Source organism: Alternaria incomplexa (genome assembly GCF_024043165.1).
Source record: "Alternaria incomplexa strain BMP 0042 chromosome Unknown scaffold_13, whole genome shotgun sequence".
Classification (NCBI taxonomy): domain Eukaryota; kingdom Fungi; phylum Ascomycota; class Dothideomycetes; order Pleosporales; family Pleosporaceae; genus Alternaria; species Alternaria incomplexa.
The window spans coordinates 1,115,150-1,130,880 of record NW_026249862.1 but is presented as its reverse complement, the minus strand read 5'-3'; the positions used below and the strand labels follow the sequence as shown (position 1 = coordinate 1,130,880).

Genomic DNA, 15,731 nt, shown 5'->3' with positions numbered 1-15,731 from the left:
CTAGATGCTTACCCCAGGCGGTCCAGCTGTCGGCCCACGTGGGTCACCTGAATGGCCAGCTTTTGACGGGCGCGCCAAGTCCTCACAACGACTGGGGTCATGCCCGTGCAACTTGGCTCGCAAACGCTCCACGCCGTCTTTTCCATTAACACGAACGACAGGGCTCTTGCAATGCCTCCTCGTCACCGATGCGGGCGTCATTTTCTATGAACACCCACGGGACGCCGTAGCGTACCGCATGCGATAGCCCACTCACCTAATTGGTCCATTCCTCAACACCAGCGTTCCGGCATCGTGGACGTATAAACCAGGTCTCTCCGCATTTGCGGGCTAGCTGTCTCTTCCCGTAGCAACACCACCGCACGTTACGTGCCCCGACTGTCACCATGGTCCGGCCTATCGCTGTCATGCGCGAGACATGGAACATCTACACTCCTGTCGAACGACGGAACATCGGCATCTACATCGCCGGCATCATGATGTACAAGTTCGGCCTCGAGGCATTCAACGGATCTGTCATTGCGCTTGCGACTAATCGATACGATGAACTCGAGAAGAAAACGCACATCTCCATTACTTTTCAACGTGTCGGCGTCTTGACTGGACTGAATCAAGCCTTTCAGTGTGTTGGATCTATACTGATCGCGCCACTCATCAAAAGATATCCGACGAAGAACGTTCTGGCATGTGCAGTGCTTATATTCGCCTTCATGAGCAGCGTCTTGCTCATCTTAGACGCTGCAACTGGCGGCAAGTTCGCACCGCGCGGATGGGCAAAGGATGACTTCAGCTACTACGGTGACTATGATACCGACGCCATGATCCCCATCTGTAAGTTCATAGCCCCAGTCTACCTAACGGTTCGATATGTCGGTCACCTTTGCTCTCATGTCTGCTGCCGCCAGAGCTGTCGCTGGCGGGTGCTGTAAAGAGCAGCAGGTACTTGTTCTCATCTGATTCCATGTTGCTGACGAACGCTAGATTGCGTCTGTGGTATAGTCTACGGCATGGTCGAATTGATCCGGCGAGTCATTCCGCGCGACTTGGTTGGCGGCAACATCCAAAAGCTTCGACGTATGGACTCTCTGGTCCATATCTTCTACGAGATCAGCGGCACTGCTGGTGCCTTTTGCACAGCACTTGCGCTCATTCCCCGGTTCGGCAACAACTTCAGCTTCATTATCACGCCCATATTCTTCGCCGCCGCATCCATACTCTGGTACTTCATTGAGGAAGCCAGCATACCGAAGGAAGGCAGATCTCTGATCTTGGAGAGTCAGCCAACCTATGTCAAGGCCGTGATAGGCGGATTCTACCTCTTCTTCGAGTCCGTTGGAACCGGTGCTAAGATCATCTTCAAACACCGCAAGTTTATCTGGCTGTTACCCGGATATGCTGTCGCGCTTTATGCGCACCGATACCTCGAGAACGCAATCGCTCCTGCCGTAGCACGCCGCTATTTCGGAAACTCGGCATGGTCACAGATCATAGTGGGAGGCTCAAACTTCGGCGAACTGCTAGGAGCGCTGTTTGTATTCATGTTCACGAACTTGGTGCACACTCCGATACCATGGCTTCGGCTAGACGCCCTGGCTCTCCTGATAGTCTGGTATCTACCTTTCTGGAACCCACCCAAGAACGACGTGGCTCAAGCTTGGATCGTGGGAGCGACGTTCCTCCCCATCAGTTTCGGGTGGGCTGCCGGCGACGTATCGCTCGCTGCATACATTCAGGCATCACTAGCGCGCATCGAGTCGAAGACTCAGAACGTATCTGCACTCGGTGCCGTCATGGCGTTCCTCTACAGCACATACATCGTCACGTACGCGATCGCATCCGTTTCCCTCGGGACCTACATCGACCGCGTTTCCGATCGCCACAACGAACAGATACACGGGGCTGTGTTGAACGTGGCTGCTGTACAGTTCACCATCATCAGTGTGCTGGTCTTGACGAGTACCTTTGTGCCGAAAGGCGCCTTTGCACTAAATCCCAAGATGCTCAGTGAGGAGGACTTGGATACCGATCTGGAGGACGAGGATCTGGAGTATGTGCCCGGAGTTCAGGTCAAAGGCAAGCGAAGCTACGAAAGCCACGAGATGACCAGTAGAACGAACAGCTTGGATTAGCGACATGTGAGAATGACTTGGATGATGCTGATAACGAATACAACTTTCCCATCTTAATGCGACAGGAATTGCTCCTCTGGCCACGTATCACAATGCGAAAGAAACAACATGTGCGTGCAGACACCTTGATGTCCAGCCAAATAGCATTAGCAGAATATGCGGGGTATCTTGTCTGAATCGCTAGATGGATGATACTTTGAGCACGACCTCGATCATCATGATCTGACCACCATATCGTGGGCCGGCAGAAGCCGCGACAGCACTTCCAATGTTTCTATAGTGATCTCCAGCACGTGTGTTCTTGTGCAGCGCTCATTGATCCCCACGACTACATGTAAGCTATCGGCTGTTTCATCGACGACTCCGAATATAGAAGGTGACCTCCGCGACGTTCCGTCTCGGTAGGCTGGAGTAGCTTCCGTAGCGGAGGCTCGACCCTGCGCACGGAGGGAATGTCACTTGATTGCAGCGCTGAGCAGTAAGAGTGGCAACTAAGCACTCGGCGTCCTGGGTTCGAGACAAGGGGCGCTTTAGCATGCGTCGACGCGCCAAGCCCATGTGCTCACGGGGCGAGGTTTGGTTGGCTCAGCCACGCCTTCACGCACCTCCAAGTCAGCAGCAACACCACGTCTTTGGGTTGCGCCAAGCAAAAGCTTCGCTCACAATCAGTCGCGCTGCGGACGCCATTTGCTTTTAACGGCCCAGTGCAAGCATGCGCGGAATTCCTTCCAGATCGCGCGTCTACTACGCCTTGTTGCGACCGCTGCTCTCGACCCATGGATGAGGCCGACTTCGACGGCTCACGCATAACACCTGTACCCGCCTGCTACGCGGCTGTACGTGCGCAATCCAGCTGAACAAGCTCAAGATCCCCAGAGCCTTGGACCCGTCGCTTTCGTGCTTTCGCTCTGGTCTTTGTTGGCGCCTTGTTTCGATACCCCGTCATTGTTGTTGTTGCCTCTTGTGGGTGGTAGCCCAATCTGACATCCAACCCGCATTAGGCACACCTCTGTCATCTGGTACACTGTTGCTACGACTACCGCTTGTCGGAGACTTCTACAAAATCACATCCACCGCAAAGCGTCTGGTGTTGCGGCTCGATGAATCATGCAGCCATATCCTCAGCCGAGTGGACCGCCCGGTAACGACAGAAATGAAGGCGGGCATCGGGGTCCGCTGAGTAGAACATGGCCACAGTTGTTCAAAAAGAGAAGGAGATATAGTCCGGTTAGGGAGAGCGCCCAACAGCAACAAGAACAGCAACAACACGTACAGCAGATGCAGCACGTGCAAATGCAACCAGCACCGCAAACACAGCCACAGCAACACCCCGTGCAATTACCGATACATCCCATCCGCCCATTGAAATCGCCATCAGTAACAACGCAATCTGTCACATCACCCACAGTATCTTCGATAAGATCTCCGTCAATAGCAGCAGACACCGCGAGCACATTATCATCGATATCCCATGCATCATCCGCAACACCGAAGAAAGTCGCCATCGCAAGAAGAAGCAGTAATATAGTACCTGCGGACAGCAATGGTATGCCTCTCTCTTCGTCATCAAGTCTCGTGACGTCAATTTCACCCAAACAACACAAACGCAAAACCTAGTATACAACTAACTCCTCCCAGGCGCCGGTGGCGTAACAACCCCCCAAGCCGATCTCCTAGCTTCCAAATCAAACTACGAACTAATCTCCTCTGGCCAACACCTCGAAATGGGCCTGCACTTCAGCACCGCCATGGCCACAGGCGTAATGATGAAGCGCGCCACGCACCGCGCCGCCGAACAAGCCCGGCGCGACCGCATGAAAATCGCCATGGTTGATCTAGCTGAGTTCTTACTCGACGGCGAAGTCACGTTCGGGAGCGGGACTACGTGTTTTGTTGTTATGAGAGGGAAAGATGGCGAGGATGGGAGCGAGAAGGTGACGGGCATGGATGGTGCCGATGACGATGTGAGGAGTGGGAAGGGGTCCATGCCGGGAGAGAAGAAGACGGTCAATAAAGCGCGATTGATTGAGATGGCGTTGGAGAAGATGAAGGCGCAGGAGAAGGAGATTGAGCTGCTGCGCAAGGAGATTGAGGGGTTGAGGGCGGGTGGGGATAGTATGGATGTGTCGTAGAGCCCACAACTGCATATGACGCCTTGTGTGATTTGTTGGAGAGGAGAGGAGGGGAGAAGGAGGGCTGGGTTGGAGCATCTTTTCTTTTGTAACCTGAGATATCCATCATGCATGGCGTTTGAACATATATTTTTTTCGGCATACAGTTCTACCGCATGTAACTTCCTTAGCATAGGCACTAGAAACGCAATACAGCATGTACCGGCCTGTTGCTTACTCGACGACTTGCACCGGACCCTTCGTAGCGTTCGAACCAAGTGGGGTTTCCACACGGGAACCATGGCCGTTAGCTCTGAGCTTTAAACAAGTTCGATCTGCCCAGTCTCCGCGGAGTGCAGATTGCGGAGAGCTAGCATCATGTTATCAGCTCAATAGAAGTGCAGGGTGAGGAGTAGTAATGGTCTCATTTGTACATGTCTACGACTATCTACGCGAGCAGTGCGAAGAGCAGATACGTCTTCTTCGCATAATCCGCCGCGTTCTTCCTCAGCCTGTTGAGAGCAACCTCGTCCATTTCCACTAGGTCGGTTTTCTGTACCAGTGCTGTGAGTTTGGCATCGTCTGCACCTGTGTCACCAACGAAGCGTTGGATGTAGAGAAGATCGAAGAGCAGTTGCTTGACTCTCTGTTCTTTTGCTTCCTTGTGGTTTGGTAATGATGGCGTGACGTCTGCTTTCTCACCATCGTCCGTGGTTTTGGGGTCTGGGCCTTCATCGTCTTCTTTGTCTTCGTCTTTCTTCTGGACAGAAGGGCTTTGATCTTTCGTAGGCGCGCTGATGGCGTCGAGATGCTCCTGAACTGTCTTGACTACTTCGTCGGCGACGCTCCTTTTCAGTACCTCAACGCTGCCGGGCGCCCACGCATCACTACCCAGCGCGCCCATATCTTTGTTCAGACCCCGCAGGAATCTGAAAGCGCTGGGTGACGGCTGGCTTGGTAGAGGTGGGTGTCCTTCCCACAGGATGTGGCTGTTCGTCTTCCCTTTAAGTGAACCTTGAAGCGATGTCTTGTATGCTTCCACGCTTGGTCTCGTGACGCGTAGCGCGAGTGTAGTATGCAAAGGTTGAAGAATCTCTAGCGTAAAGGGTGACGCAAGAGGTGTGGCTTTATCTTGGAGGCGTAACCGCGGTATCCGATCGCCGATCTCCCTGACTACGCGCAACATGAAAGTGGCCTTTTGTATTGATTGCTCACCATCAGACTTCTTCACGATAGTATTGAAGCTCCGACTTAGGTTTTGCATGGCTTCGCTCAGGGCTTCCTGGGTAGCTTCCTCGAGCAGTTTTGGATCGTCATCGCTAAGGAGTGCTTGCTTCGAATCACCAAGCTCATCGTCGGATTCGTCGTCTACATCGTCTGGGAAGGTATCGTCCCATCGTGCTTCCTTCATGCTCTTGACGATACCCTTGACTTCCAGGATAGACTCCATCCACTTGTCAAAGGCAGAAGTTACACTTATGACAGACTCATCGCGCCCTTGGTAGGTGTTAAGTATAGCGGATTTGAAGTTGTGTGCCCCGTTGCTCAGATCAGAGGCCTTGGTAGTGGTATCCCATAGCGAAGGTGCCACGGCCTTGTCTGTTGAAGCCACTGTGTCCAGTCGACTCGTCAGTTCGGTAACGACAGTTTGTAGTCCATGTGTGCGCGATCGCACTATGCCCTCAAGCTTATCGTTCATCGTGTCTCGTAGATCGTCTAAAACGTTGGCCGACTTGACACCCGCCATTCGCGAGCCAGACAGTATCCAGGTCTCGATCAGCTCTTGCCTCAAGTCTGCAACCTCTTTGAGTCGTTCTTCGCCTTCTAGTGCTTTTTGCACACCCTTGAGGAAAGCGGCAATAGCGTCCTTTGACCATCGGTGCATTATCCGCTCTGCTTCCGGCCGCTGCAATTCGTCGTGTCTCGGCCATGGCGTGTAGTTCCGTGCCTCATCGCCTAACCACCGATCATGTACATCGAGGTTCAGCTCGTAGAGACCGCGGGCGTCGGGGTCCTGGATCAACGGCTGCGCCTTTAGCTTTGCTAGAGCCTCTGCCAAGCGCCGTGGAAAGATGGTTTGTGTATCGAGACAAGTCTGAATGCACAGCTTGAGCGCACTAATGCCATGCTTCGCAAGCTCATCGCCTCCTGCCCTCAGCTCGCTGTTCATCTTGTCCAATCGCATCTTATGGAAATGGTGTAGGACATCGGTCGGGGTGGAGCTCGTCGCGAGCGCGTAGGCACACATGCTTTCGAGCAGGCTGGCTGCTTCGCCGTTCGTGTTCGAGAGGCGCTTGTCAATCCTCCTGAGAAGCTTCCGCCGTACCGACAGCAGTTTCTCCCACAGCTGATTGACAATGGGCGCCTTGTTGTCGGATTGACTGAGCGACTTGTGGAGTAGTCTTGAGATGACCAGGACTTTCGCAATGAGCAGATATGATCCCTCTCTTTTCATGAGGCGCGTCATGACCACAGGCGCGTTGCGCATGACTGCGAGCTGGGCCGCGAATGTATAGCGCTCCGCATCTATTGCCCGTCAACCCACTGTCCCTTGCCAATGCATTGTTGTAGACTGACCGCGACTTCGTGTATGCGTATCCATCTTTCCCGCGTTGTTTGTGATCTTGTCCAGGCCCCGCGAATTGCAGCTCTGCCCTACTCTTGAAAGCCTACTTTCCACCTGCTCCATGCGCACTTCCATATCGATGATCGTACCGGCCGTGTCGAGGAGACTGCGATAGCTTGCCCTGCAATTTTGTCAGCCTCTTCCATCTCTAATCCCTTGTTGGCCTGGCATTTCGTACCCGACAAGCGACCGTAGCTTCTCTCGATTGTCGTCGGCATTGTTGCGGAGCTGCTGTTCAAGCTTGCGGACGACTGGTATAGGGTATTGGAACGCGTCCTCCCACGTCTGAAAGGTTCGTGGGTCTGGCGTTTCGGTCGCCATTGGCGTGGGGTACTGGAAGGCGCGTGTTGGGGTCGCAATGCTACACGTAGAGGTACGCGGCGATGCTACATCTCCCCACCAATCGCGTGCTTAGTCATCGCACCTACCCATCACTCAATTGCCAACTGGAACAGTTGACTGACTTGGGAAGGTAGTACATGATCAAAGAAGGGGCTTTGAACATAATCATTGTGTAAAATACATGATGGCATTGGTGTTGAAACCAAGAAGTTCTATCTCTATACGATCTCAAAACATGGTATCACAGGTTAAGCTCAAATGACTCCGCCCATCCCAACTCCTACCAAACGAATCATTCTCCATCTGGAATAAATCCTGCCGTATCACCTGCAGCATTCCGTCTCCTGAGCTCGCGTTCCACGGCCCTCAACATGAGCTGCGCATCGTCAAGCGTCAATTCCTCCCCACCCCTCATACTCGCCAACAGTTCCGCAAATTCCGGGTCATCAGGCTCAATGATCTCAACCCTTCTGCCCTTGGTCTTTGGCTTTGGTGGTGGCAATGGCATGAAAGCTCTGTTCGTGCTGCCGAACTTGGCAATCATCTCCTCAAATTCGCCTTGTGGGGTGCTCTGGCTTGTAACTGCCCCGCCAGCACCGATGCGCCAGACGTCTTCTTTGTCATCTTCCTGATCGTCGTCGATCTTGATAGCGGTACGGATGACGACGTTGAAGTCGCCGCCTCCTCCGACGTCAAGATATCCGAGAACACCTGAGTATATGCCTCGTCTCACGCCGCTCTCCACATTTTGGAGGATTTCGCATGAGCGTTTTTTGGGTGCTCCAGTCATACTTCCTGCTGGTAGACTCTCAACGAACGCGTCGAATCCTAGGTATGGAACGGAATGTTTGGTTGGCTTTTTGGAAGCGTACTCCACAGGGTCTTCCCAATCTTCCGGGGTGGTAGGCTTGTAGATTCCGCTGGGTACCGCGTCGACGACTGAAACTAGTTGCCACAGTGTTTCGTATTCTTCGACTTCCATGAGCTGGCTCACTCGAACATTCTCGGAGCCGTAGACGCCGTGAAGTTGATGGCGAGTAAGATCGACGATCATGAGATTTTCTGCGCGTTCCTTAGACGACGAGAGGATCCCATGGGCCATCTCGGCAGTTACATCAGGTTTCTTCTGCACTGTTCCTTTAATCGGCCGGCATTGTGCAGTTTGCGATCGGTCCCAGCTTATGTACCGCTCTGGTGAGGAGCACAGTATGTGTACATTGTGCATCCTCATGTAGGCGCTGAATGGCGCGGGGTTTTGACCAGTAAGGCGTTTATAGAGGTTCCAGGAGTGTTCATTGTCCTCGGAGTGGGATATCCTGCACGCCGTAGGCTTGCGAGCGCGAACCTCGTTGCGAGTCGTGAGACACAACTCGTAGCTCTGGCCGTCTGCTATCGAGTCTTTGCAGGCTCTGACTTTATCGCAATAGTCGTCTTCGCCAACTGTGAGCTGATGACACGACTCAATATACTGGTGCATGGTGCCATGCGTCTCAAAAGGGTCGACCTGTCTCATTGCGGCAGAGTTCGGGGTAGTCTCTCGTGATTTGAAGCCTGCATGCTCATACAGTCTCTCTATTGTGTTGATGACCCAATCCTGGTCACAGGGACCGCGAATACTTTGAACGTAGATCTTTTTGATCTGGTGGTCAAAGACAATACTCCTTGTTATGTAGGCGAAGCAGATGTCCGGATATGAGGCTTCTTCGTGGCCGATGACGTCAATTGTTTCTAGACCAGCCTCATAAGATGCATATCCCATCAAACCTCCCCAGAAAGGAGCCCATGTTGAGCCCTGTGGCGGAGTCGAGGGCTGGAGACTCTTCATGACTTCTCGTACGTAGGGCCAAGGGTCGGCCACGGTCCAGTCTGTATGCACTTGGTCTTTACCATCTCTAAGCTCCATTCTGCGGGTACCAGCGTAGTAATGCAGGCGCAGAGTCTCTTCTGGGATGACGACACCAATAATGCTGTACCTGCCAGTTCCCACAGCCATGGGTACGAGGTTCGATTGCAGTCCCGACTCTAACACTATGGCTTCGCCTCTTGATAACTCGAAGAGCTCACAAGCATCCGCAACTGTAAGTCGTCCACTTCCCGTGGTCGCACAATGCACAGTGCTCGGTGGTAGATCCGGTAATGACTGCCCGTCCCCGTGCGCAATGAGCGAAGCCAGCTCGAACGGTGTGATTGTGTCGCTATCAAGCTTTGCGACGAAATCGGTGTAAGAGCGTTTGGTCTGTTTCTTCGTGCCGTAGATCCCCAACTCTCGTCGGAAATCATCAGCAGTCATCGGCAAAGACGGCACGTTAGATGTCAGACCATGCTTGGGGACGTTCCTGAACATGCGCTTCCGGTTCCAGGCTTGGGCGACCTCCCACCAATTCCGGATGATGCGCTTGCCCTCGTCGTTTGTACATATCGACTCTGGATGAAATTGAACTCCCCAGAACGGCTTCTGCAAGTGCTTGACGCCCATGAGAACGGCACCGTTAAGATCGCTATCAAAATCCCAAGCCAACGGCTCCAACTGGGGGCAGGTCTCGGTGGGTTCCCAAAGCTGTGCAGGATACCGTACAGCGCGCTTGTTCTGTATGGGGTGATCGAGTTTGACTTGCAAAGAGTGGTACTGCGTTGCTAACAGACTCTCTACACCGCGGAATATTGACTGGCTCTTGTGTAGGACGGCCGTTATGATACCGTGCTTTGGTTCCGCGAGCCGTTCAATATCGGCTCCAAATGCAAGGCATAGCGACTGGAATCCGAGACATATACCGAGCACTGGAACGATCTGCTCATCCCCAAGTTTCCAGAGTTCCTTCATTAGACCAACATCGTCGTCACATTTCGCCCAGCCAGGTCCTGGCCCTGCGATGACGGCATCAAAGCTCTTCAAATAGTCGGTAAATGCTGTGTACTCCCCAGAGGCTGATGGCTTCGCAAGAATAGGATCATCGATAAAGATTTTGATGATTTCCGCGTCTACGTTCTGTTCGACCAGCGCGACAATGTTGTTTGAGAAAGAGTCGTAGGCGTCCAGGCAGAGTATCCTTGGGCGCTGAGTCAGAACGGCGGGCGCCATCGCTTTGGTCTTGGATACGGAGCCCGGGATGATCGGACAGCGCGTATGATGTTTCTACAACAGATTCCAATATTGAATTGTCAAGAGAGTCAGACCAGACGTCTCAGCGACTGCCAGGTGTTGTATCGTGGTTGGTGAAAAGTTGAAGAGGTGGTAGGGCTGAAATCTTATCCCGCGATAAACCCGGCGATTCGCCGGTGCAAGTGCGGAACCGTGGATCGGGATTGCAGGAGTACCTTGGCTGTAGTTGAGTAGCTGGATGATTGACAGTAGGAGAGCCGAGGGAGCGATGGCAAAGCGATGGAAAGTGTCACAATGAACGATAACGATCTCATGCCAGGCCGCCACCTGGTTAGGGTCAAAAGGCGCCAGATGCAGGGTCCTACGGAAGCAGCCGCTTAGCTTCTCGACGCATCTGAGGTGTGCATGTCCTCGAAAAGGAAAGCATCCTTCGCTAATGTTGTTTCACCCAGACGATCGACCTCTTGCCACCTCCTTAAAACCCCGCGCCATGTTCTAGAAGTCAGAGACGTGTTACAGCTATCCCACACGCGCTGCAGTAGCCCTACGAAGTCGAACCTCTTCATCCTCACAGGTGCCAGGAAAGAGCCTACTGGACGACACATAGAGCAATGTCGGTATAGTCTCCAACCTAGCCTGACGCTCTTGATCTGCGCGTCAGATATCAGAATGCCACAAGATACCCTTTAGTAATGATGGCATCGGACATGATTACGCCTCGGCATACTAGAGTGGGCATCGCGCTTGGGCCATGTCGTCATGTCGAGATTCTTCCGCTGCGTTCCCACGGCGCGAGACCACCACATTTTGTTGAAGACGGCCAAGTCCCACAGTCGCCATGTCCTGGCTCAAATGGCGGGCAGGGCCCTTGATAGTACTCGGGACCTCAGCCATTGGCGGCGCCGCCTATCGCTTCACCAAATCCGCCGACCCCTCCGACGCATCGTTGAACCCCCATACCTTCACGCCCTACACTCTCGTAGACAAGCAGCCCGTCTCGTCGACCAGCGCAATATTTACATTACGCAACAGCAATGGTGTCTCGGACACGGAAAGTGTGAAGGAAGTGTGGAAGCGCAGTATCTGGAGTGTCCAGATTAAGCAGCCACAGCTACAGATTGCGCGCGCATACACACCACTGCCGCCTTTACCACCAGACGTCCACAAGAATGGCGAGAATGAGCCTGAGGATATGAGGCTGCTCATACGGCAGGAACAGGGAGGCGAGGTCTCGACCTACCTGCACCGACTACCCGAACAATCCACTGTCGAGCTACGAGGACCGAACACCGAACTTGAACTTCCGCGCGATGTCATAGAGGTTGTCTTCCTGGCAGGTGGGACCGGCATAGCACCCGCGATGCAGGTTGCGCAAGCCCTGGGAAGAAGGACTGGAAGCCGGATGCACATACTATGGGCGAATAGGCGGCGTGAAGAATGTGTAGGTGGCGTCAGCGACGACAGAGGCAGTACAACATCTGCACTAGATCGAGTAGGCTGGTGGCAGAGCTTCTTCGGTTCCAGCGAGTCCGTTGCAGCTGCACCACTTGCGGAGGACTCATCTACCGCGTCCAAGGGCATTGTGGTGAAGGAACTGGATGCGCTCAAGAAGCGGAGCGAAGCAACAAAAGGCGAAGGCCTCCGTGTCAACTACTACGTCGACGAGGAGAAGACATTTATCCATCCATCCGAGATCGAGAAGAAGATACAAAGGCAACGAGCAGAGAACGGCTCAAGGCTGATCATAGTATCAGGTCCAGATGGATTCATTGAGCATTGGGCAGGCAAGAAGCTCTGGGCCAACGGAAGAGAGGTACAAGGCCCATTAGGTGGCCAACTAGGAAGGATGCAACTAGGTGAGTGGAAAGTAATCAAGCTGTAAGATAATGTACGTTCACCATGATATCCATCTTCTTCACTCTCATACTCTTTATGCGCCTACCATCTTGTTCCTAGCGCATGTTAACACACTCCGCGGATCTTGACATCGGTGTTTCTCCGAGTCCGTAACTGCGCATATATGCAAGCCGGGAATAGTGCAGCCATCACTTGCCTAAATAGCGGCTAGACATTATGCAACAAGCGCGGCCTCATGGATGAATTCCGCGCGCTGAATAATTCCACAATCGGCGCATTTCGATCATTGCTCATCAGATCCCTGTCTCATCAATTCGAAACTTACACAGCATCTTTCCTATCAATTGCTCTTTGCGCTTCGTTCAACTTTCCGTTCAGCGTTCCGAGACGAAATGGGGGTGGACGCAGCAGACCCAGACGCCGAAGTCGCCGCTTCCCTTTCCTATCATGAGCAGCCAATCAGCGACAAGGATCCCAACGCGCGACCAGAATGCTTCACATCGACGTTCCAAGAATGCATGTTCATCGCCTCGGTGACTATGGCCGTGGCCATGACGAGTTTCCTAACCGGGTCAATTACAGTCATGAGTTCCTTCGCTGCACGGGACCTCAACATGACGAATGCGGAAATCACATGGATGAATGCAGCGACATCGTAAGCACATGTCCAGCAGAACAACTCGAGAAGCACAGACTGAAAATCCTTAGACTCACAGCAGGATCCCTCCTCCTCTTCTTCGGCAGCGTAGCCGACCTCTTCGGCCGCAAAACCATGTTCATAGCCTCCATGTTCCTCTTCTCCGTCTTCTGTCTCGGCGCCGGTTTCTCCACCTCAGGTATGACTTTAGATATCCTCTGCGGCGTGCTAGGCATCTTCTCCGCGTCCTCCGTGCCCCCAGCCCAAGGCATGCTGGGCGCCATCTACGAGTTGCCCAGCCGACGCAAGAACCGCGCTTTTGGCTGTTTCAGCGCGGGAAACCCCATGGGCTTTGTTTTCGGAACTATCTTGTCGGGACTATTTACGCAGGTGTTTAGTTGGAGAGCAGGGTTTTGGTTGCTTGCTATTGTGTACTTTGTGACTAGCATTGTTGCGGCGTTTACGGTGCCGAGGGATGGGACGCCCAAGAGGAGGTTGGATGCTGAGACGGTTAAGAGGTTGGATTTGCCGGGGACGGGGTTGACGGTGCTGGGGATTGGGATGTTCTGTGCGGCGTTGAGGTATGTTCTTTATGTAGGGTTGAGAGGATGTCAAACTGATTATGGGGTAGTCTCGGAGGCGATGCACTGCAGGGGTGGAAGACGCCGTATGTTCTTGTCCTACTGGTCCTAGGTGTTATTCTCATCGCGGCGTTTGTCGTATGGGAGATCAAATACCCATATGCTATGATCGATATGAAGATCTGGTATGATCGGGACTTTTCCCTTGTAAGTCCTCCTTCCAATCCCCATCTCCACCATCACCACCAGAAGACGTCCAACACAGCCCACTAACACGCCCACCAACCCCAGCTCCTCACCATCCTCTCCTGCGGCTTCCTTGGCTTCCCCATTTTCTCCTTCTGGATCGCACTCTACTTCCAAACCCAACTGAACTACAACGCCCTAATGACAGGCGTACACATGCTCCCCATGGTAATCGTAGGTCTAACAGCCAACGCCGTAGCCGCCCTCGTGCAACACAAAGTCTCCAACAAACTGCTCGTGGGCATCGGTGCGGCCGCACTAACCGTCTCATTCACCCTCGCCGCCGTGCAGAGGTACGGAGACTCATATTGGGCGTTTTCTTTCCCCGCACTGTGTTTGTGTGTTATTGGAGTGGATTTCCAGTTCATTGTCGCTAATGTAAGTTCCTCTCCCTTCCAATTTCGTTGTGTATTGTTAGTGGTTCTTGACACTGATCACGAGTAGATGTACGTCCTCTCATCCATGCCTACAAACAAACAATCCATTGCCGGGTCGCTATTCCAGACTCTGACTCGTCTGTGTACTGCGATTGCGTATGGTGCTGCGACTGCCATATTTGATGCCGTTCAAAGACGTCCTGCTACCTCTGGCTACTATGCGAAAAATGCTGCGGAGCCGTTTGCGGCGGTGTTTTGGTTCGCGGTCGCGGCATCGGTACCTGGGCTGCTTCTTGTTCCCTTTCTGAGGATTGGTACGCAGGGGCATAAGGGGGATACTGGGAGGGTTAAAGTGAGTGGGGATGATGGGCATGTTGTTGCTGCTGTCAGCGAGAAGCATGGACGGAGTGATGTGGAGGAGAGAGGAGAAGTGGTGTAAACGCATATGATAGGAACATCACGAAACTCAAAACAATTCGAATATCTGAACTTTGAACATGTGCTTGGTATTGTTGAGGGCAGTTGATCCGCATCTACTGATCAGGGTTGTAGTACTTCCGCCAGTTATGTTCCTCCTTGAATCCAAGAACATCCCTAATCTTGCGGTTACTCAGCGGCGCCTCCCATTCGTCCATCTCCCTCGTAATCGGCGTATTTGGTGCATACTGCTCAAGGAACTGCTTCGTCGGGAACGTAGCAGTGATGGTATCGTTCGTTGCGTTGAAGACCTGGAAGCCCAGTCCATCCTTCTGTACGCATAGATCGCAAATCTGGCCAAGATCACGCGCATCAATGTATGCCCAAGCGTTTCTCTTGCGGCACTCTGGGGACTTGATGTACTTTGGGAAGTCGCGCTCGTACTCGTGGGGCTCGATAACGTTTCCAATGCGGAGGGCGTATATGTCTGCGTCGAATCTGCGGGCAAATCCGCGGGCGACGCGCTCGCCGCAGAGTTTGGAGATGGCATAGGTGTCCATGGGGTTTACGTCCATATCTTCAGTCAGTGGGAACGCGGTGTAGTCGAGATCTCCTTGGCCAAAGCACACTTCGTAGGTGGTTTCGCTGCTGGCGATGATGATCTTCTTGACGCCGAGCTTGCAAGCTGCCTCGATGACATTGTATGTTGACCTCACGTTGCCGGCATAGCACTCGTTGTCGGGTACTAGCATGTTTCGTGCGTAGGCTGCGAAGTGGATGACCGCGTCTGGTGGGCCGGGTACGTGAGGACCTTCATAGCCGGCGAAGTTGAAGTGGGTTGTGAGCGCGTTGAAGACCTGGCCGCTGTCTGTGAGGTCGGTTTTGAGGGTGAAGACTCCGGCGTTCGGGTCGGGGAAGTCTGATTGGTGTTAGTTGATAAATCATCGCGGACCAGAAAACAACACGTACCTGTCAAGTCAAGATTGAGTACCGAGTAGCCCTTCTTGATGAGTTCTGGGATGACATGGCGTCCAGCCTTTCCTGAGCCGCCGGTGAAGACGATGCGCTTCCCTGAGGGGGCCATTGTGGGGAATCTGGGGAGTGGAAGAATGTTCTTGTATGTTCGCGATCTAATACTCGATATATTAGTGGTAGGTTGCGCATGGGGTAACTGCGGGGTCATTCCTACCCTCTGTAAACAAAAGATCTAACTGGCGTTTTAGGGAATCTGCTGAGACAAGATTGAAAATTCACCCAAGAAATCGTTCAGCAGAGATATCCTCATCTTTATAGGCGTCATTATGCATC

The 15,731-nt window shown here is 53.1% G+C and overlaps 5 protein-coding genes across 5 annotated transcripts; 2 read left to right on the top strand and 3 right to left on the bottom strand.

Moving 5' to 3' along the window:
• Window positions 1-386: 386 nt before the first annotated feature.
• On the top strand, window positions 387-2,129 carry J4E90_008688 (uncharacterized protein; the record flags this gene model as incomplete). Its single annotated transcript, XM_051438210.1, has 2 exons — window positions 387-831; window positions 1,000-2,129. 2 exons carry the CDS (start codon window positions 387-389, stop codon window positions 2,127-2,129), a joined length of 1,575 nt encoding a protein of 524 aa, XP_051288209.1.
• Window positions 2,130-4,688: 2,559 nt separating this feature from the next.
• Window positions 4,689-6,728, bottom strand: J4E90_008687 (uncharacterized protein; the record flags this gene model as incomplete). The annotated part of the gene is made up of 1 exon (XM_051438209.1): window positions 4,689-6,728. The coding sequence occupies one exon, from the start codon at window positions 6,726-6,728 to the stop codon at window positions 4,689-4,691; it is 2,040 nt and encodes a 679-aa protein (XP_051288208.1).
• A 772-nt stretch (window positions 6,729-7,500) lies between these two features.
• On the bottom strand, window positions 7,501-10,287 carry J4E90_008686 (uncharacterized protein; the record flags this gene model as incomplete). Its single annotated transcript, XM_051438208.1, has 1 exon — window positions 7,501-10,287. One exon carries the CDS (start codon window positions 10,285-10,287, stop codon window positions 7,501-7,503), a length of 2,787 nt encoding a protein of 928 aa, XP_051288207.1.
• An 859-nt stretch (window positions 10,288-11,146) lies between these two features.
• J4E90_008685 (uncharacterized protein) lies at window positions 11,147-12,190 on the top strand (the record flags this gene model as incomplete). The annotated part of the gene is made up of 1 exon (XM_051438207.1): window positions 11,147-12,190. One exon carries the CDS (start codon window positions 11,147-11,149, stop codon window positions 12,188-12,190), a length of 1,044 nt encoding a protein of 347 aa, XP_051288206.1.
• Window positions 12,191-14,539: 2,349 nt separating this feature from the next.
• On the bottom strand, window positions 14,540-15,507 carry J4E90_008684 (putative secondary metabolism biosynthetic enzyme; the record flags this gene model as incomplete). The annotated part of the gene is made up of 2 exons (XM_051438206.1): window positions 14,540-15,342; window positions 15,393-15,507. The coding sequence occupies 2 exons, from the start codon at window positions 15,505-15,507 to the stop codon at window positions 14,540-14,542; spliced, it is 918 nt and encodes a 305-aa protein (XP_051288205.1).
• Window positions 15,508-15,731: the final 224 nt, after the last annotated feature.